Genomic DNA, 22,069 nt, shown 5'->3' on the forward strand with positions numbered 1-22,069 from the left:
ACTGATCAGTACTCTACTACAGATTCAAGTTGAAGCCTCTACAGATTTCAAGAGCTCACTCTGTAGCTTTCTTCTCTTCATGATTCTGCTCTATAAACTCAACTTCAACTCTGTTCCTGCTCCCAACTCAGTCTTCTCAGTTCAGGTGGACTGCTAGCCTCTGCTTGGATTCCCCTCCCTTCACTAGAAGCTCTCCCAGGCAGAAAGATAGGTTAATCATGGAGCTCACATTGTTTCCTGTCAGGAATTACTGTCCTGCATTGCCTATTGTTCATTGTCTGAAAACCATTGTTTTAATTTTTTCCATTAAGGCAGTAGGGTAAAATCTAGTCACTGTTGACTCCATTTTTATCTAAGTTTATAGTAGTTAACTCAAGCTTTTTTCTGTTAGTAATTTAATTTTCAGGTGTGTCTGTTTTGTTCCTTGACAGTTAATTATTCTTTAAGTTTTATTTTCTCTTATTTCTTTGCTTAACTCTGCAAGCTCCTTTTTATCTTATTTTGTTCTTTCCCGTTTCATTTTTGAGTTCATTTGCTTTTTATTCTTTTATTGTTCAGGTGAAGCACTTGTACAGAATTTCTTTTTCTTACTGAGTTTTGTTTCAGACTGAATTCTTAAAATGTCTTCTCACCACCACCCCTTTTTTCCCTTCCCCCTGAGGGATGTGCTTATTTATTTAATTTTTTGTTAGAGTATGTTTGCATAGTTAACGATGATTTTTACTTGTCTTACTTAAGCTTACTATAAATGGCTTTGTTCCTACCTTATATTGGTTGCTCTAGTGTGTCTTGATTTCTACCATACTCCCTTCCCATGGTTTCTGAGACTTTTCCCCTAGAGCTGTGGCTGTCAGTCTGGAATATCATAGTCTGTCCAACTTCCTGAAGTCTGACAGTATGGTGGAGCTAGCCTAGGTTATGGTGAGTGAGTTCTTACGAGCATACTTACACTTTCCTCTTCTGAAATACTGGTAAATACCATTACCAATGTTCCTCTGGGGTATACAACTAGTTTAGATGGAGTTCCACTGGAGAAAGTTAGCCTGAGTTTTCATTGTTTTCACTATCACCACTTGCTTTCCAGAAGAGGGAAAAGATAAGGACACCAGTTCACTTCTTTTTCTCTTCTGGGGTATTTGAGAGGTCTCAGGATTTTGTGAATTCACCAATATATCTGTGGGCTAAAAGATGGGAGCCAGAGATGGGCATGTAATCATGAATATTTTGTTTTTGTTAAATTCGTTTCTGCTGATTTTTTCCCCTTGTTTTTTTAACTCATTTATTTTGATTGATTTGGAGATCAGACACTTAAAAAATTTTTTTAAGTATGTTTATTTATTTATTTTGAGAGTGAGAGAGAGCCTGTAAACAGGGGAGGGGCAGGAAGGAGGGAGAGAGTTGAGAACCCAAGCAGGCCCTGCACTGACCGCATGGAGCCCAGTGCAGTGCTCTAACTCACTAACTGAGATCATGATCTGAGCCAAAATCAAGAGTTGGACACTTAACCAACTGAGCCATCCAGGCTCCTGAGGTCAAGCACTTTTATGTTTTGACTTGGGTCTAACTTTACACAGAAATGACTGAATTTTATAGTTCATGGATAATTATATTTGACCCAAATCCTTTTGTTCTTTGGTAAATCACTTTAACTTCAGTCTTTTTCTCTTTTGAGTGGATGGAACATAAATTTTCACCGTATCATTTTAAACTGTACTGATTTTTAATATTCTTTTTCCCAGATACCGTGTTTATGTGGCAGTGCCCCTTGTTTGCTGTGTCGATGCTGTCCTAGTGGAAACAACTCTACTGTAACTAGATTGATCTATGCACTTTTCTTGCTTGTTGGAGTGTGTGTAGCTTGTGTAATGTTGATACCAGGAATGGAAGAACAACTGAACAAGGTTAGTTTTTTTGTTTGTTTAAGTGATTAACTGAACCTATAGTATGTGTATGTGTAAACTGATTTTCATGTTCAAAACAGAATAATGTACAAAGTAAGATAATGTGTAATTCCCAATTTTAGCAATCTTCATAGTCTTTTAGGAAAGACAGACAATACAAGACAGATTAAGGTCTGTGATGGTGGTGTAGAAAATGTGCTGTGGTAATAAGGAGAAATAAGTAATTATAACCAGTTAAATGTCAGAACTCAGTGGGTGTCATGGAAAAAGGGACATTCTAAGAATGAGTAGAACTTCTCTATGCAGAGACTGAAAAATAGGAAGCAGAATGGGGATAAAGAGCTTGTCGCGCAGAATATGTATGCTTTAGGCAGATTGATAATTCGAAGTTAGGCAGTTAAATGTGGAGGCTTTTTTAATGGTATAATCAAGAACTATATAGAGAGCCAGTGATAGTTTTTCTGAATACAGAATTAACTGAATTGGGATTTAAATACTGGCAGGGGTAGAATCATACATAATATTCAGGTTCTGATTCTGGACAACTAGGAGGAAACTGTTATTGTTAACCTAGGAAAAAAAATAAAAAGTGTACTTAAAAAATTTTTTTTCAGGAACTCAGGTTGTGAAAGGAGATGAGGAAAATACAATTATTTAATTTGTAAAACACTGACTTGTTACTGTACTACATACGTGAGTGAGAGTGTGTGTTTGTGTATCCCGTGGGAAGTAGAAAACATTGTGTGTAACAAAAAAGAAATAGCTAGAGGTGTTTTGGGAATAGAGATGAAAGTTAAAACCATGGTAGCATATGCTGAAGACCATTCAAAGGGAGCAGACTAACTTTGACAAAAGCTCTTAGTGAAAGGGGTTGGTTAGCGAAAAGGGAACCTCAGAAGGAACAATGAAAAAAGGTGAACCAAGTGTACGCCCTGTTGTATAGGCCTGAGGAGGAAAGTATTTGACACCCAGTCCATGATTAGTGTCTTGAAAAAGCAATTTCTTCAGAGTGCTGGGATCAGAGTAGTGAGAGGAGAATTGTAAAGCCATGAGGAAATGTGTCTAATAGCTATAAGCTGCTGATTCGAGGAGTTTTCTAATAAAGGTGGCAGTCTCAGAGGTCAGCTGAGTTAAGGAAAGGATTTTTAGGATGAGAATTATTCATGTGTATTTTGAGATGAGTCAGCGATAAGAGATCTAATCTGTATGAGAGAGAGATAAGGTGATCCAGAGAAGGTTTAGAGGTTAGCTTTCCACCAAGACAAGATGAGTGACCATGCAGAATTTGAGGTTGAGAGAGAGTATGGCAGATAACCTCCATTTTAAAGCATAGTGTCTACTTGAGGTTGGCATTTGGGTAAGGAAAGATGGTGAAAGTTTGGGAAATGAAATTATTATGATTATGAAAGTAACTAGCATTGTACATGGTAGATGTGGATGACCAGTTAATGTTACTCAAGTCCTGGGTATAAGCAAAAGACATATCTGTATGATTTTGTCATAGATCCAGTTGTCTGTGGTTATAAATAGTTTAGTTGGTGGATGTTAATACTTAATACCAGATATTTTTCCTTTTCTGCTTTATGAAGGTCATCAAAGATTTGCATTTTCTGGAGTGCTTTGTGATATGTAGGGCCATGTCTCTAGTACTGATCAGTGAGTGGTGAGTAGAAGAAATACACCTTGGCCTCTACTTACTGATTTCCTTTTGTTTTTTTTCTTGTCAACATGTACCTCATTTGAAATGGTGGCTTCTTCAACAGCCTGGGCTCCTGAAGTGACTACCATGACCATTTATGTACATGACCATTTATGTACATGAGCAAGAACTATAACTTTGCTGTTTTAAGCCAGTGATATTTGGGGGTTGTTACTGAACCTTCTTAACCTAATATAGGTGGTTGAATTCATTTAATTATGGGAATTTGCCAGGTGGTGTCCTGTATAAGGGAATGGGATAATTAGCCTAGTTGAGTACATGTTGCAAGTGACTGTTGGTAAGTATATATTGCCATAAGGCTCAAACTGGGTTAGCAAGGTGAGATTTAAGTGGCACCAAGAAAGGGCTTACAGATTGTGTAGAGACTAGCAAAAGGAAGTAGTGCTTCCATTAGCTTAAATATTTTTAAGTTCTTGGTTTTAAAGGCACAAATTAACAGTTATATTTTGGCATATTGGTTTGCTTTAACATTTTCTAGAGGGAATAATTCATTCTCATACATATGAATAGTGCATGTAGTTCTGAGAACTCCCATTTATTTCACTTAAGATTTTTTTTGTATTCTGATTCCAGTGTGACTTTGAAATGGCCATTAGTCTTTCACAATTCTAAGTTACAAAGTAAAATCAGTGCCAGCTATTATACTGTTAATGCAAATCCATTTGTTATCAGAAATAATACTTGTAGAATAAGAGACCAAAACTCAAAATGTATTTAGGTCTCATTGGCTTTGAGAAGCTATCAATGTTCTCTTCAGTATTTAGGAACTAACTTAGTTACTCTGTAATTGCCTTCAGCTTTCATTGATTGTATTCTTCTCTTACTGGTGTAATTCAATATATCACAGGAGAATGCAGGATTTTTTTGTTTGTTTTTAACATTTATTTATTTTTGAGAGAGAGAACGAGTGAATAGGGAAGAGGCGGAGAGAGAAGGAGACACAGAATCCGAAGCAGGCTCCAGGCTCCAAGCTGTCAGCACAGAGCCTGACACAGGACTCGAACCCACAGACGGCGAGATCATGACCTGAGCTGAAGTCAGACGCTTAACCGACTGAGCCACCCAGGCGCCCCTGGGGGAATGCAAGTTTTAGAAAATTTAGAATAAGTCTGCAAGTCAGAATAAGCATCCAATGTAGGATTGGCATTCATAGTTTATCTTGGGCTTATATAAAGTAAAAACGGTTAAATGTCTACTGATGAAAATTTTCCAGATTTAACCTTGATTACATATTCAGCATAAACTGTCAAGCAAACTTCAGTTTTTTAAACCTTAAACTATTTGATTACATAGAGTTTTCATTTTTACTTAAAATTCTAGATCATAAACTCTTGTTTTTCTAGATTCCTGGATTTTGTGAAAATGAGAAAGGCATTGTTCCTTGTAATATTCTGGTTGGCTATAAAGCAGTGTACCGTCTGTGCTTTGGTTTGGCTATGTTCTATCTTCTCCTCTCTCTGCTAATGATCAAAGTGAAGAGCAGCAGTGATCCTAGAGCTGCAGTGCATAATGGGTACGTTTTTCAATAATAATATGAAAATCTGTGCAGTCTCAGTACTTTTGAATCTAAAGAAACTGTAAAATAAATTACACAACTTGCAGAATTATTTTGTTATTCATGAATGACCAGGTAAGAATATCTTCTGGTCTCTACTAGAGAATGTCAGACTTTAGAAATACTAATATTAGATAGTAGCCTTGGGTTGTTTATTGGTATAATCTTTGATGCAGGTTGCTTTATAGTTTCATTATAAAAAGAGGATCTATATCTGTTATTAATAAGGAGGAACTTACTCCTACTTCTGCTTTAACCTTTTGGTAGACCAGTCTTATTACGTGAAACTGAACTTAGTTCCCTAGACCTACAGTGCAACCAAAATGAAAAACTTTAATCCTAAATAGGGTGATTGATTGTTTAAATGGTTGGTTATACTAGACCATCCAGAAAGGAACTTCAAGATCCCTTTTATTAATCTCCCTTAATGTAGAGCATCGCTTCTGGTACTTAATTTGAATGTTTTTAATTTTATCTGTCCTTTTCTCTCCATAAGTTAAAAAAAAAAACAACTTTTTTTGAGTATCTGTTGTTCTTTATTAACATATGCTACCAAAAACAGGAAGGAGGAGCAAGTGTAATATAAATATTAATGAAAAAATATGCTGTGACAGGTTGAATTATTTTGTTTATTTTGTCCTTGTAGTTATTGGTATTTATTTGCACTCCTACCACTATATTTATTTAATGTGTTTTTAAACACTTCTCAAAATGTATCTCAGAATGGCTGTGACAACCATTCCCTGAGATAATACTCTTGTCAAAGTAGCATGCACATAGCACTCTTAGAATCATCTTTGTTACACGTGTTTCTTTTTGAGATAAAGTTGACATATAACATTGTATAGGTTTAGCCTATACAAAGTGTTGATTTCATACATTTGTATATTGCATTATGATTACCTTTGTAGGGTTAGCCAGGACTTCAGTCATGTCACAGTTATTATTTCTTTTGATGAGAACAGTTAGCAACATTGAAGTGTGTAATGCAGTATTGCTACTTATAGTCACTATGCTGTGCATTCCATCTCCAGGACTTACTTAGTGTTTGCAGGTTTGTTCCCCTTCATGGCCTCTCCCAATACCCACCCACACACATACACCCCATACCCTGGTAACCACCATTCTGTTCTGTTTTTTACAAGTTCGGTTTTTTTCAGATTCCACATATGAGTAAGTGATAGCATACAGTATTTGTCTTTCCTTGTCTGGCTTATCTCACTTAGCATAATGCCTTCAAGCTTCATATATGTTGTTGCAGATGATGGGATTTGCTTTTTTCTCAGGGCTATATAATATTCCATTGTACATCTATACCACTGTTTCTTCATTCATTGACAAGCACTTAAGTTGTTTTCATATCTTGCCTATTGTGAATAAAGCTGCAGTAGTAAACATGGGAGTGCAGGTATCTTTTTGGTATCCTGTTTTTACGTCCTTTGGATGTATAACTAGAAGGGAATTGCTGGATCTTATGGTAGTTTCTATTTTTAATTTTTTGAGGAAACTTTATACTCCTGTTCATAGTGGCTGAACTAGTTTACATTCCCACCAACAGTGCTCAAGGTTCCCTTTCACCACATCGTTCTCGACACTTATTTCTTGTCTTGATGATGATACCCCTTTCATCCTAACAGGTGTGAGGTGCTATCTCATAATGGTTTTGATTACATTTCCCAGATGATTAGTGATACTGAGCACCTTCTCATACACCTGTTAGCCATTTGTCGTCTTTGGAAAATCTGAGTTCCTCTGCCCATTTTTTAATTGGGTTGTTTTTCGTTATTGAGTTGTGTGAGTTTTTTTTATATATGTTGGATACTAACTCCTTATCCAGTATATGGTTTGCACATATATTCTGTTTTGTAGGTTGCCTTTTTGTTGATTGTTTTTTTGCTGTGCAGAGGAAGATTTTTAGTTTGTAGTCTCACTTGTTTGATTTTACTTTTGTTGCTTATGCTTCTTGTATCGTATCATCTAAAAACTCATTGCCAAGACCAGTGTTAAGGGGTTTCTTCCCTATTTTAATCTTCCTAGTATCAGAATCTTCCTAGTATGTTCTACAATGTCAGTTCTTAATATTTCATTCTTTTTTTTTTTATAATGTTTATTTTTGGGAGAGAGACAGAGTGTGAGCAGGGCAGGTACAGAGAGGGAGAAAGAATCTGAAGGAGGCTCCAGGCTCTGAGCTGTCAGCACAGAGCCCCGTGCAGAGCTCAAACTCACAGATCACGAGATCATGACCTGAGCCGAAGTCGGACCCTTAACTGACTGAGCCACCCAGGCACTCCAGTATTTCATTCTTTAATCCATTTCTAGTTTAATTTTTGTGAGTTGTGTAAGATAGAGGTCCAGGTTCATTTTTCTGCATGTGGTTATACAGTTTTCCCATAAAAGAGACTGTCCTTTCTCCATTGATTTTGACATCTTCATCAAATAGTAGTTGATCACACATGCAAGGATTTATTTCTAGGCTCTCTGTTATATTCCATTGGCCTATGTGTCTTTTTATGCCAGTAACATACTATTTTGAATACTGTAGCTTTGTGGTACAGTTTAAAATCTGTACCTGTGATATTTCTAACTTTGTTTCACATGATTATTCTGGCCATTTTGGGGTCTTTTTGTGATTTTGTACAAAATTTAGGATTTTTTTTTTCCTATTTCTGAGAAAAATGCCATTGGAACTTTCATAAGGATTGTATTGAATCCATAGATGGCCTTGAGTAGTGCAAACATTTTAACAATGTTCTTCAGATCCATAAACATGAATATCTTTCTCTTTTATTGTATCTTCAGTTTCTTTCATCAAAGTCTTGTAGTTTTCGTTGCATAGATCTTATACTTCTTTGGCTAGATTTATTCCTAAGCATTTTATTATTTTTGATGCCATTATGAATAGGATAGTTTTCTTTACTTTTCAGGTATTTTGTTGTTAATGTATCAAAATGTAACTGATTTCTGTGTGTTGATTTTGTATTCTGCAACTTTACTGAATTTGTTGATTCATTCCAACAGGGTTTTTGGTTGAGTGTTTAGGATTTTCTATATATAAGATCATACCATCTGCAAATAAAGACAATTTTATTTTTTCCTTCCCAGTTTGGCTGCTTTTTATTTCTTTGTTTTACCTAATTGCTCTAGGTAGAATTTCTAGTACTATGTTGAATAAGAGTGGTGACAGTTAGCACCCTTGTCTTGTTGCTAAATGTAGAGGAAAGGTTTTCTTGGTTGAGTATGATGTTATCTGTGGATCTGTTGTTTATGACCTTTATTTGTTGAGGTATGTTTCTTTGTAGCCCAATTTGTTGAGGGTTTTCAGCTTGAAAGGATGTTTTTCATATTTTGTGAAATGCTTTTCTGCATCTACTGAGATTGTCATATGATTTTTATTTTTCATTCAGTTATCACATTTGTTAGTTTGCATATATTGAACCATCCTTGCATCCCAAGGATAAATTCCATTTGCTCATGGTGCTACAGACCTTCTAATGTATGGTCGGATTTGGTTTGCTAACATTTTGTTGAGAATTTTTGCATCTGTATTCATCAGGGAAGTTAGCCCATAGTTTTCTTGTAGTGTCCTTTCCTAGCTTTGGCATCAGGGTAATGCTGGCCTGGTAAAATGAATTTGGAAGTATCCATTCCTCTTCAGTAATTTGGAAGAGTTTGAGAAGGATTGGCATTAATTCCTCTTTAAAAGTTTGTTAGAATTGACCAGTGAAATCCTCAGATACTGGGCTGTTCTGGGTTGGGAGGTTTTTGATTACTGATTCAGTCCCTTTACTTGGTCTGTTCAGATTTTGTTTCTTTTTGATTCAGTCTTGATAGGTTGTGTTTTTAAGAATTTATCCATTTCTTCTGGTTATCCAGTTTGTTGGCATGTAATTCTTTACAGCAGTCTCTTACAAACATATGTATTTATGTAGTATCAGTTGTATGCCTCTTTTGTTTCTGATTTTGAGTATTCTCTCTTTTTTCTTAGTCTAGCTAAAGGTTTGTCAGGGGTTTTTTTGGTTTGTTTGTTTGTTTGTTTTTCCTGTTCTGTATCAGTGTTTCCACTTTGCTCTTTATTTCCTTCCTTCTGCTAACTTTGGCCTTAGTTCTTTTTTATTAGTCCTTGAGGTGTACAGTTATGGTTGTTAAAGATGTGTTTTCTTAATATGTACATTTATCACTATGTACTTCCCCTCAGAACTGCTTTTGCAGTGTCTCATACATTTTATTATGTGTTTCTGTTTTCATTTGTTTTGAGGTATTTTTTGATTTCTTCTTTAATCCCTTGGTTTCACAGGGGTGTGTTGTTTCGTTTCCACATGCTTGTAAATTTTCCAGGCTTCCTCTTGTTGATTTCTAGTTTCATGCTCTTACAGATGGAAAAGATACTTGGAATGATTTCAGTCTTCTTAAGTTTGAAAAGACTTTTGAACCCTATCCTATGATCAGTTCATTCTGGAGAATGTTCCCTGTGCACTTGAGAATGTGTGTTCTTTTGCTGTTGGATGGAATGTTCTATGAATGTGTTAGGTCCATTTGGCCTAATGTATTGTTCAAATCCAGCATTTCCTTGTGGATTTGCTGTCTAGAGGATTTATCCACTGCTGAAAGTGTGGGATATTAAAGTCTCCTACTATTATTTTATTGTCCATTTCTGTCTTAAAATCTGTATTTGCTTAATATATTTATTCTGATGTTGGGTGTGTGTGTGTGTGTGTGTGTGTGTGTGTGTGTGTGTAGTGTAGTGTATATATGGTTGTTACATCTTCTTAGAGAATTGAATTGGTCCCTCTATCATTATATAATGGCCACCTTTGTCTCTTGTTACCTTCTTTGGCTTAAAGTTTATTTTGTCTGATGTAGGTATGCTACCACTCCCACTTTCTTTTGCTTCCCAGTTGCGGGGAGTATCCTTTACTATCCCTTTATTTTGAGCCCATGAGTGTCCTTGAATCTGATGTGAATCTTGTATCCAGCATATAGTTGGGTCTTGGTTTTTTAATCCATCTAGCCAAAGCATGCCTTTTGATTGGTGAATTTAGTACATACATGTTTAGGATAATTATTGATATGTAATGCTACCTTATACAATACTCTCTGGTTGTACTGTATTTCCATTCTTTTCCCTCCATTTCTGCCTACTTTTGTAAATTGGTATTCCTGGTGGTATGCTTTGTTTCCCTTTTTATCTTTTGTGTGTCTACTCTAGGTTTTTGCTTTGTGTTTACTATGAGATTTACATAAACATCTTAGAGATAAAAGCCCATCTTAAGCTGATAGCAACATAACTTCAATTGTATACAAAAGCTCTACCCATTTACTCCTCCCTTTTATATTTTTGATGTCAGTTTACTTTTTAGATTGTATATTAATAGAGTGGCTATAGTTTTTTTTAATAACTTTTTTTAACATTTATAGTTAACATACCATCCTATTATAGAATTAGAGTTTTCTGAATCTTACTGTGCATTAGTCTTCACCAGTTTATTGTATACTTACATATGTTTTCATGTCACTAATTAGCATCTTTTCATTTAAGCTTGAACTTTCACCATTTTTTGCAAGGAAGGTCTAGTGGTGGTGAATTTAGCTTTTATTTATCTGAGAAAGTATTTATTTTTCATATCTGAAGAATGACTGGTAGATCGAGTATTCTTGGCTGGAAGTTTTTTTTCTCTGAAAACTTAGAATGTGTCATTCCCCTCCTTCCTGGCCTGTAGCATTTCTGCTGAGAAATCCACTGATAGCTTAGTGGGAGTTCCTTTGTGGATTATGATCATTTTTTCTCTGGCTGCTTTGACAGTTCATGTCTTAGAGAAGGTCTTTTGCATTGAGATAATAGCATAATCTATTAGAGTTGTGAACTCGGTTGTGTATTTCCCAGGTTTGAGAAGTTCTCCATTATTATTCAAATAAACTTTTTCCCTTCTCTCATCTCTGGAACGCTGATTATTCTAATATTTGGATACTATAGATCTCATGGGCTTTGCTCTTTTTTATTCTTTTCTCCTCTGTTCACTCCTATTGGGTTATTTCAAAATTTTTGTTCTCCAGGTCGCTTATTCTGTCCTTGATCTACCCTGCTGCAAGTGCTATTGCAGTTTTCATTTCTTTCATCTTTCTTTGGCTCCAGAATTTGATTATTTTTTATGACTTCTGGCTCTCCTAAATTTCTTGTTTTGTTCATGTATTTCTTTCCCCTGAATTTATCTTTCTGTGTTTTCTTGTAGCTTGTTGAGTTTCCTCAAAATAGCTATTTTGATTCTTTATCCACTAGATTGCAAGATTCCATGCCTTTCAGCTTACTTGTTGGATTATTGTCTTTCGGTAATGGAATGTTTTCTTGATTTTTCATGTTTCCTGTAGTTTTGTGTTGGTTGCTTTCGCATTTGAAGTAGGAGACATCTCAAGTTTATACTGGTTGCTTTCGATGGGGTATACTCTTCTTGATCCTGTTATATATATCTGGGGTTCTCTTTGACCTCGTGTTTATACACTTGCTGCACATTTCTTTTATACACTTGCACACTTCTTGCTCACTTTTGTGGAAGATCTTAAGCTTTTATGTCTTCCCTGGTTCTTACAACTCACCTTGCTGGCTACCAGAAATTTTTTGTTTTGTTTTCCAGATGATGGCACTACAGCTCATTTGTAGTTTCTCCCTTGCCTACAGATCATGGTGTTTTTCTCAGAGCACTCTCATTATCTCATCCTCTCTTGCTCTTGCACTCAGGAGTGCACACAAAGAGCTGGCTGCAGAGTGGGAGGTGTGGGTTTAGCACCCTGGGTGTTTAGGGTCCCACTTAGCCAGCCAGCAGAGATTCTTGGCTGAGGATCTCCCAGAGGCTTGTGAGCAGATTTCCTGCTTAAGTCCTGAGTGTAATTGGCAGAAACTGTGTTCCTGTAATTCTTTTTAATATCCACCTCTCTCTCCATCTTCTCCCTCCCCTTAGTCATGGAGTTTGCCTCAGTAATCTGGGTGCTTCTCGAGAGAAATGGTTTCTCCAGAATTGTCACACAGAGTTGGGGTAGCTGGTCACTCACAGCTCTCATTTTCCCCCATGGGAGAGGTTGCTGCCCGTGTCCATACTGTATTACCATGGTATAGGGGCAATGCTGGCAAAGTTCTTCCCCTCTCTTTTGCACTGAAACTCCTCTCCCTCCCACCCCAACACACACACACACACACACACACACACACACACACACACACACTCAGGCCATGTGGGAATCTTCCCACAGTAGGGCTAGACTTTTATAAATTGTTTCTCATTCATAGGTATTTGCCCATATCAGCACTCTAGGTTTTCCCCAACTGGGAAAAGCTTGGAGGGATTGGAGAAGTTTATTAATTTTGTAGCCTATACCAAAGTGTGTCTGCCTATTATCAAATACACGGGTGCACAAGACTCTTCCTTGGTCTTGGCATGTTTCTGGATCCCACAACTCCCATAGTAGCACTTTTGTTCATGGATGGATGCCTTATTTATTTGTTCAAAGCAGGAGAACAAAAAATAAGGACTTGCTATGTCATCAAGAGGCTGATGTTCTAAAAGCTGGGTTTTTTAAAACCAGATGGAGCATTTATCATGTGTTTATAAGACCTATTCATTTGTACAGTAGACTTTATACTTTCACATATCCCATTCTTTTAATTTTTTTATTCAAGTATAATTAATGTACGGTGTTAACATTAGTTTCAGGTGTACAGTATGATTTAACAATTTCTAGGTATTTCTCAGCACTCATCAAGATAAGGGTACTCTTAATCCCTTTTATCTATTTCACCCATTTGCCCTCTAGCAACCACCAGTTTGTTCTCTGTATTTAAAGTCTGGTTTTTTATTTGTCTTTTTTTGTTATTTTGTGTTCTTTAAATTCCAGAGGAGTGAAATCATATGGTAGTTGTGGTTCTGACTTATTTCACTTAGCATTATATCCATTCATTATTAAAAGTGAACCTGTGAAATAGAATATTCTCATTTTCTCATAATGAATTAGTTACAAATCTATCTTAAAACTATCCTAAACAGTCACATAAACTATTTTTTTCAGATGCTCTTAAAAAAGATTTCATATATGAAACTCTTTGTTGAGTGATTTATTAATAAACTATATTTCTATTTCTTTTAGATTTTGGTTCTTTAAATTTGCCGCAGCAATTGCAATTATTATTGGGGCTTTCTTCATTCCAGAAGGAACTTTTACAACTGGTAACAGTTTTTGTTTTTTCTTTTTTTTAATTGTGTGATGTTGATGTTCTATAAAGAAACTTTAATAACTGTTGCCTGGAACTGTAACACTACTTCTATTTTTTTTTTTTTCCAGTTGACAAAATCAAGGCATTTGTGTAAAATATTATTTATCCTTTTGTTTATTGTGATTGTGAAAATGAAGTGATAAAAAGTGAACTGGCTGCTCGTTTGTATACTTTTTTTTTTTCTTTCAGTGTGGTTTTATGTAGGCATGGCAGGTGCTTTTTGCTTCATCCTCATACAGCTAGTCTTACTTATTGATTTTGCCCATTCGTGGAATGAATCATGGGTTGAAAAAATGGAAGAAGGGAACTCAAGATGTTGGTATGCAGGTAAGCTTTTGTCTTTTATAGCACATCTTCAGGATAGTTGAACTTTGAAGATGAGAGCACATATGTAGACTACAGGGAAATCAAGATTTTTATGAAGATTTTTGTGAAGAGATACTTACTTCAGGAGTCTGTGAGTGGCACTGAATCACACTGTATCAGCAACTTACTGAGAGAACTTTTAGTGAATCAGCTCTAGGAACATACTTAAGAATCAGGAAATAAACCAAGATACCCTGAATGGCTAAAATAGACGTTGCAAAGGCTACTGCTGGCAGTATGTACCTTTTACAGCCTAGTTTCCTGTTCTACAGGAACTACAGGTAGATAAAATATCAAAGGGATTAGGGCTGCTAGAAATAAACAGTAGCATAAGGCATAAACATCAGCATGCAGAAAAAATACAAAAAGCGACTCTAGAAAATTTCATTTTATGTAAGTGGAAAGATCCACCTAAGGGGATTCTTGTAGTAGTGTGATTAATGTGTATTTATTTATAATGATGATCTTGGGTCGTCCTATGGTTATACTGCAAAACACGGATCAAAAACTGAGGGAAGAGGGGCGCCTGGGTGGCGCAGTCGGTTAAGCGTCCGACTTCAGCCAGGTCACGATCTCGCGGTCCGTGAGTTCGAGCCCCGCGTCGGGCTCTGGGCTGATGGCTCAGAGCCTGGAGCCTGTTTCCGATTCTGTGTCTCCCTCTCTCTCTGCCCCTCCCCCGTTCATGCTCTGTCTCTCTCTGTCCCAAAAATAAATAAACGTTGAAAAAAAAAAAAAATTAAAAAAAAAAAAACTGAGGGAAGAAAACCAGGTTAAGTGTATAGTCAGTCAATGCTTGTGCAAATAGTAGGGACTATGATGAAGACCCTCCCTAAAATGCATAGATGCTGCTCAGTTTCATACAATCGTTGCCTTATGGAAACGTGAACTCAGTATTGCTTAATTTTTTTCTGATTTCTTTAAAGAGAAGTCATAAATCTAAAATTTTATGTGAAGTGATCTGAGTTTCAGCTAAATATTTTAATTTGGAGTGAAAGCTGTATCATTGTATCTGCTAGCCTAATATTTCTCTCACACAGTTTGCGGTATTTGATCTCGGTGGTTAAAACAAAGAGTTTGGTATTCAAAGAAATAAGCTTCAGTTATTTGGAAAATTCAGTGTTCTAGAACACCCCATTCTTTAGTTCAAATTTAATGCAAGAGTTTCTGTTTTGTTCCCTGCTCCACCAGCACTTGGAACTTTGTAGGCATTCAATAAATACTTGTAGGGTGGATCCCCATCTGGCACATCTACATAAACACCTGTGTATATGGAGCACACACAATAGCACAAAAACACACTGTGTATGTTTTAATTTACAAAGGAGAAACTAGGTTGTCTTATTAATCTTACATAATAAAAAATGTTTAAAGATATTAATATGGGAAAGCCTTGTTTTGTGGGCTTAGCATTAGCAATGAAAGTGTTGTTTCTCAGTGTCATTTGTAACTGAACAATTATGGTTAAGTAATTTTCCTTTTATTTTTCTGTATTTTGAAAATAATGACTAATGTACGTGAATGTGTTTGTAGTGGAGATATTACTATTAATAAAATACTTAGTCTGTTACTAACTTAATGTCCTTGAAAATACTATAGTGAGCTATATATGTGAAGACTATAAGATTTTCTGTGATAAAGTTCAGAAATAATATTCTTCCCTGCTTTTATAGCCTGCATAATGCTGACAATGTTAGTTGCTTAAAATACATTTTAGAGTAAAAAGTTTGTTTTTAAAATGAGCCCTATGCCTAATTCCTAATATTCATGATCAATTCTAATTGTCCAATTATATTTCCTTCACAGCATTGTTATCAGCTACAGCTCTGAATTATCTGCTGTCTTTAGTTGCTATCGTCCTATTCTTTGTTTACTATACTCATCCAGCCAGTTGTTCAGAAAATAAAGCATTCATCAGTGTCAACATGCTCCTCTGCCTTGGTGCTTCTGTAATGTCTATACTGCCCAAAATCCAAGTATGCTCTTTATATCATTAGTTTTTATGAAGCTTCCATTTTTCTGAGTTTTCTTAAATTTTGAATGATGTCAGAATATTTATTTGTCTTGCTTAATTTTTCTTTGTAGGAATCACAACCAAGATCTGGTTTGTTACAGTCTTCAGTAATTACAGTCTACACGATGTATTTGACATGGTCTGCTATGACCAATGAACCAGGTATGTTTTGTTTGCTTGGGTTTCTTTTTAATGAATTCTGAAACTTTTCTTTTTTCAGAAATGGTCATTTTATGAAATTAAGTCATTTAAAAAATAAGCCTCTAGAGGAATAAACCGTATGGAAATAATACCATTTTCATCTTTGATGTATCACTGTATTTTTTTTTTTACTTTGTTTCTTTCACTAACAAAATTATAAGAGAGTATATGAAAATTATAACAAATATACCTAATTTGTACTGCCGTATTTGCGATAGTATATATACAATATCACAAAAGAAAGTATACAAGAAAGAAAAGCTGTTAAAATGCTCCTTGATTCAGTGGTAAACAGTATAATTCTTTTACTTATGAAAATACTATTTCTGCCTGTGAGTACCTTGCAAGTGAATATAATAGGGCTTTGTAATGAATTTTTTTTAATGTTTACTTATTTTTTTTTAATACTTGTTTTTGAGGGAGAGAGACAGAGTCTGAGCAGGGGAGGTGCAGAGAGGGAGACACAGAATCCAAAGCAGGCTCCAGGGTCTGAGCTGTCAGCACAGAGCCTGACACAGGGCTTGAACCCACAAGCCGTGAGATCATGACCTGAGCTGTAGCTGGACACGTAGCCACCTGAGCCACCCAGGTGCCCCTAATGAATCTTTATAGGCCTGTTACATTGCATTCCACGAGACTAACTTGTTTCACCCCAAATGATATATATTGGCTTCTAATCTCATGGAATATCATTTGGCGTGAAACAAGTTAGTGAGAAATTAGTTACTAATTTTGAAAAGGAAGAAAATGGTCTCTTTTACTTAAAAAGAAAATTATAAAATATGTTATCTGAATCTGATTTCAAGCTCATAAGCTTAGTAGGTAATTTATCACTAGTCAGAGAAAGGCTTTATTATTAGAGAAAGATTAGATTTGTTCAGGTATTTAAGTGGTTAGAAAAAATTTTTTAGTAATTATTCTTAAAATGGCTCTAAGAATCGGTTTTTTCCCCCCTAATTAACGATTGTTTTCATTAATAAGATGGTAATTGACCTATCTGGCTTCGTGAAAAACATTTTGCATACTTTAGTGAACACTACACAAACTTTAATTTTTTCACATAAGAATACAGAGGAGATCATTAGGACTTAATTGGACTTACCACAAAAGCATTTGCTAAAATTCTAATAACTGGTAATTTTATGTGTAAGCTACCTTGCTTATGTAGCAATGTATTTTGACAAGTGGATAAATTTCATTAAAGTAACTTGTTCTCTTACAATATATGTTAGGAGAAACCATTCTGTTTTAGTTTAGAACATCTGAATTTTTATTCCTAACTCTACTAGAGTTTTATTATACTTTGCAAAGGTTATCTAAATTTCACCTGTTTCTTGATCAGTAGAAAGCTTAAAAATATTTCCGCTCTTACATGAGGTTTAAAATGAAATTACTTGATTTTTCCAAGCACCTCTATAAAATTAGCAGTGTAATATTTAAGTCTCATTAATAAATAGCAGTTATCTTAAAGAGTTAAAGAAGAAAAACAACTGTAACTAGGACCTGAAAAATACTTTCTATAGTGTTCTAACATTAATTCGACCTTAATTTACATTACAGAAACAAACTGCAACCCAAGTCTACTAAGCATAATTGGGTACAATACAACAAGCACTATTCCAAAGGAAGGGCAGTCTGTCCAGTGGTGGCATGCTCAAGGAATTATAGGACTAATCCTCTTTTTATTGTGTGTATTTTATTCAAGGTAAGAAAAATTGTGCATTTTTTTAACAAGAAGTCTAGCCTTTCATTTAAAAATCATTTTTTAAAAAACACCCTTTTTCCTTCTCTCTTTCTTCCTTAACTGTCTTTCATGCAGCATCCGCACTTCGAACAATAGTCAGGTTAATAAATTGACTCTAACAAGTGATGAATCAACATTAATAGAAGATGGTGGAGCCAGAAGTGATGGATCACTGGAGGATGGAGATGATGTTCACCGAGCTGTAGATAATGAAAGGGATGGTGTTACTTACAGTTATTCCTTCTTTCACTTCATGCTTTTCTTGGCTTCACTCTATATCATGATGACCCTTACCAACTGGTACAGGTAATTACATTTCATGAAAACTTTGCATGTGGAAATTTCGATGTTTTTCATGATTCCATCACAAAACATATGGTATGAAGTACTTTTTAACCTCCAGTGTACTTCAAAATTTACATCTAAGTGAGATCAGTATGAGAAATGCAGACTACCTTGCTTTGGCATTGACAAATATTCCATATCTTGATGAGATTAAAATAGAAAGCTTCAGATTTTTTACTAACATTTTTTTACAGAAATACCATGTTGATGGTTGATACACCACAATGGTTTTCCTAATTTTTTAAATACTGTTAACCCAATTCCTGACATAGTGGAAGATACCTTTTCTGTTTTGTTCAAACTGTCTTTAAAAGCACTAAAGTTCTCAGAATTGAGGTGAAATACATTAATGTAGATTAATGCAAAGAACATGGCTACTTTAAAATTGGATTCTCTTCAAAGCTGTAATGTATACTTTTTTAGCACTTAATAATACATAAGTCTTTTTCCAGTAATAGGAAGGTAGTTATTAGTATTTCTGTTTTCAAAAATTCTAATTTTGTCAAAATGATTACTGAAAGATTCCATTTAAGATTCAAGTTGAACTATATGGTTTGGGCAGTTCTGTTTTGAATACTTTTTAATGCATAGTACCCTTACAACTTGTAAGAAGACTAATAAAAAAGATGTAGGAAAAAGATTATTCATTTTGAGGGCAGTCTTTACTGGTATTTATTATTGAAGTATTTTTAAGAATTCCTACACTGCAGGAACATATTAAATGATGAGAATCCATGTAGTTCTCAATAATTCACAGCTTTGGCTGTCAGATAATAGTAAACGTTAAGAATTTAGATCGGGGTGCCTGACAGGCTCAGAGGGGCATGCGACTCTATCTTGGGGTTTTGAGTTCGAGCCCCACATTGGGTGTAGAGATTACTTAAAAAATCTTAAAAAAAACTTTCGATCAAAAAAATAAACTTTAGATCAAAAAAAAAAAAAAAACTTTAGATCAAAAATATTTTTGGTATGTTTCATCTGCACAAAAACCAGTTAAATTTGAGATGTATTTTCTTTCCAGTGTCTTAAATCTGAGAAGGCTGAAGTGGGAGAGTGGTTCCCATATACACTTGGAACAGATTATATTTTTTACACAGGATAGGACATTTCACTTACCCAGAAGTTACACAACACCATTTCTCTGTATCTCAGAACTACTAAGCCAGAAATACAGGTTCCCCCCATTTTCTCAATGTTGGTGTTACACTACTACACTTTTATAAAAGATTACGTTGGTATAGGTTTTTGTTACTTAAACCCAAATAGAATTTCTGCCTTTAAGAAAAAAGCCACTTCCCTTACTCATGTAGTTTTGTAAAAGCAAACTGGCCTGACATAAACTTTTGGAAAGTGGGGACTGTATGTAAAGAGCACCTGAGTATCAGTAAAAGAGCGACCTCGGAAGCCTGCGTCCTTTCCTCCTTTAAAGGAAACATTGAATTTTACCTTCACATTTGCTATTAATGTAGTATGGCTAGCAGGGCAGCAGATTAGCCCAGAAGTTGTATGTCTGTTATCACAAACTGTGTACAAAGAACACTTAGGAAGTAAGCTAAGTAGCATGATGGCTGATAATCCAACCCTTTAAATTTTTTCTTAAATTTTAGGTATGAGCCTTCTCGTGAGATGAAAAGTCAGTGGACAGCAGTCTGGGTGAAAATCTCTTCTAGTTGGATCGGCATTGTGTTGTATGTTTGGACACTAGTGGCACCACTTGTTCTTACAAATCGTGATTTTGACTGAACAGGACTTATGGCATGAAAGTCCCACTTGGATCATTGCTTGTTTGAGATTAACAGTATTCCCAACTTTTGTAAAGTTGTGTATGTGTGTGCTTCCCATGTAACTTCTCCAGTGTTCTGGCATGAATTAGATTTTATCGCTTGCCATTTTATTCATTATATTCTTGCCATGTGCATTGATATATGTGTTAGAATGAATCACAAAGGGAGAGATTTAGGAATCTGTTGGTGAGTTAGGAAAAGTGGACATTGTTAGGTTTATCCTTAGTTCTATGCCTGTGAAGTTAAGAGTAAAAATAAAACTGCTTGACAGTTTGATTTTTAAATTCTGCTATCTAAGCTGTTTTAGAAAGTATAAAAGGAAATGTATGGCTGCCTTTTGAAATGTTTGATGCCTTGCCCTACAAGAGACTGCAAAGAACGTGGCTATTGTAAAATTGTGTAAGCAAGTCACTTAAATGCCAGTTGTCTGAATAATCTTTTCAGGTTTTCCCTGTAGATTATGATGGAGATTGAGACACAGGAGCCTTCAGAGAAAGATTGGTAGTGGTGGGTTACTAAATTGAATACCCAAATAGGCTGTAATCTTCCCTGGGTAGGGTTAGCTTTTCATACAAACATAGTGAACTTCGTTTTGGTTATTATGAACATATGCAGAAGTATAGGTTCATTGGAGATGTTAGAACTCTGAAGGATTTAGACAAAGCTTTTAAATGATAATCATGGGTTAGAAGGCAGTTGTTGAAAATGACTGTGAACGTCCATTTTTAAAATCGAAAGTGGTAAACTTTTGATAGGACAGGAAGACACTGCAATATACTAGGCTTGAGGAGACACTTAGATAAAATCTCATCCAAACCTTCATTTTATAAGTAAGAAGAAACTGAAGCTCAGATTTCTAATCTGTGGCCAAGCTGGGAAATCCCAGGTTTCCCGAAAATAGCTGGCATTTTTTGGCATTTAAAAATAACTTCTATTCAAATACATGCATAATAGATTTTATACCTCATTAGTGGTGGATAATTTATATTTGCTGGTGTCCAGCTTGCCTTCTACCCATAAACTGAGGCCAGAATGACAGAATGCTATAGAATATAAACTGCTTACAGTACATTTTACAGCTCAGAAGATATTTAAAATGCTTTTGTATTTGCTGCCATCTAATTAAAATATATAGTTTATGATAATCTTTCAACCTGAAAAATCAAGCAGTATGATAGTTAACTTAGAAACTTAGTTACTTGTACACATCATTAGTGTCTTAATGAATCTTAAAATCTACATTTGCTTCTTTTAAGGTATTTATTAATGTAAATGAAATATATAACAATTCAACTTAATTCCCCAACTTTATTCTGGGTGTTGATATTGTGTTCCATCATTTTGAATGGCTGTGTTCTATCTCTAAATAAATGAATTCAAGACAAAGTGTGTGATGTATTAATTCTTTAGCAACCCAAATTTAGGTGGCTGTAATACTCAGACCTACTTTTCCTCCTGCGTATAAAAGAACCTGAAACAAGAAGGTTAACTGTCCATTTTGTGTCCTGAAAAACTGAATTGTTTTAAAGGTGGTAGTTACATCACACCCTTTTTTGGTCCTCTGTAAGTGACACCTGAAATTGGATCTCAGGTAATTAAGGTGATGTTCTCCTAAAGAACCTTTAGTGGGGTGGACCAGTTTAATTTGGAGAATATGTTTAATTGATTAGATACCTATTCTACAGCTGCTGTGTCCTGTAGGCACTTTTTCCTAAGTTGCAAATTGGTGCTGACACAAAATGGTATTTAAAAAAGTCTCTTACGGGGGGGGCGCCTGGATGCCTCACTTAAGCGTCCATCTCTTGATCTCAGCTCAGGTCTTGAGCTCAGGGTCATGAGTTCAAGCCCCCATGTGGGGCTGAAGCCTACTTAAAGTCCCTTACCAAGGAGGGAGGGGGGAATAAGAATATAATTGTAAATGAGTACTCTATTCCATTTAGTCCAAGGTTTAGTGAAATGGTCTGATCCCCCATCGTGGGCAAGACAATGCCTATAAAATTCTTGGACATTTATTCAGAAAAATCTTATGTTCACAAGGAATCCTGTACCTGAATGCTTATCACTTTATTTGCAATAGCCCAGACTAACAACAACCCAGAAGTCCCTCAACTGGTGAATGTTTAAACACACAGTGGTACATCCATATCATGGAATACTAACTATAAGACAAGAGTAAACTGTTGGT

At 35.5% G+C, this 22,069-nt stretch overlaps 1 protein-coding gene across 1 annotated transcript in view; it reads left to right on the plus strand.

The window, feature by feature from the left end:
- SERINC1 (serine incorporator 1) overlaps positions 1-21,270 on the plus strand; it is a 36,407-nt gene extending 15,137 nt beyond the window's left edge. Inside the window, exons 2-10 of the mRNA XM_047101221.1 lie at positions 1,740-1,901; positions 4,965-5,134; positions 13,307-13,386; positions 13,623-13,760; positions 15,603-15,772; positions 15,882-15,972; positions 17,572-17,716; positions 17,831-18,061; positions 19,708-21,270. Coding sequence (XP_046957177.1) covers positions 1,740-1,901; positions 4,965-5,134; positions 13,307-13,386; positions 13,623-13,760; positions 15,603-15,772; positions 15,882-15,972; positions 17,572-17,716; positions 17,831-18,061; positions 19,708-19,843 — 1,323 coding nt within the window. The 3' untranslated portion in view covers positions 19,844-21,270. The remainder of the gene's footprint in view (positions 1-1,739; positions 1,902-4,964; positions 5,135-13,306; positions 13,387-13,622; positions 13,761-15,602; positions 15,773-15,881; positions 15,973-17,571; positions 17,717-17,830; positions 18,062-19,707) is intronic.
- The last annotated feature ends 799 nt before the right edge of the window (positions 21,271-22,069 follow it).

The sequence above is a fragment of the Lynx rufus genome, unplaced genomic scaffold (assembly GCF_022079265.1).
Source record: "Lynx rufus isolate CCGP_SWC_20201006 ecotype Redwood Valley unplaced genomic scaffold, mLynRuf1.p SCAF_6, whole genome shotgun sequence".
NCBI lineage: Eukaryota > Metazoa > Chordata > Mammalia > Carnivora > Felidae > Lynx > Lynx rufus.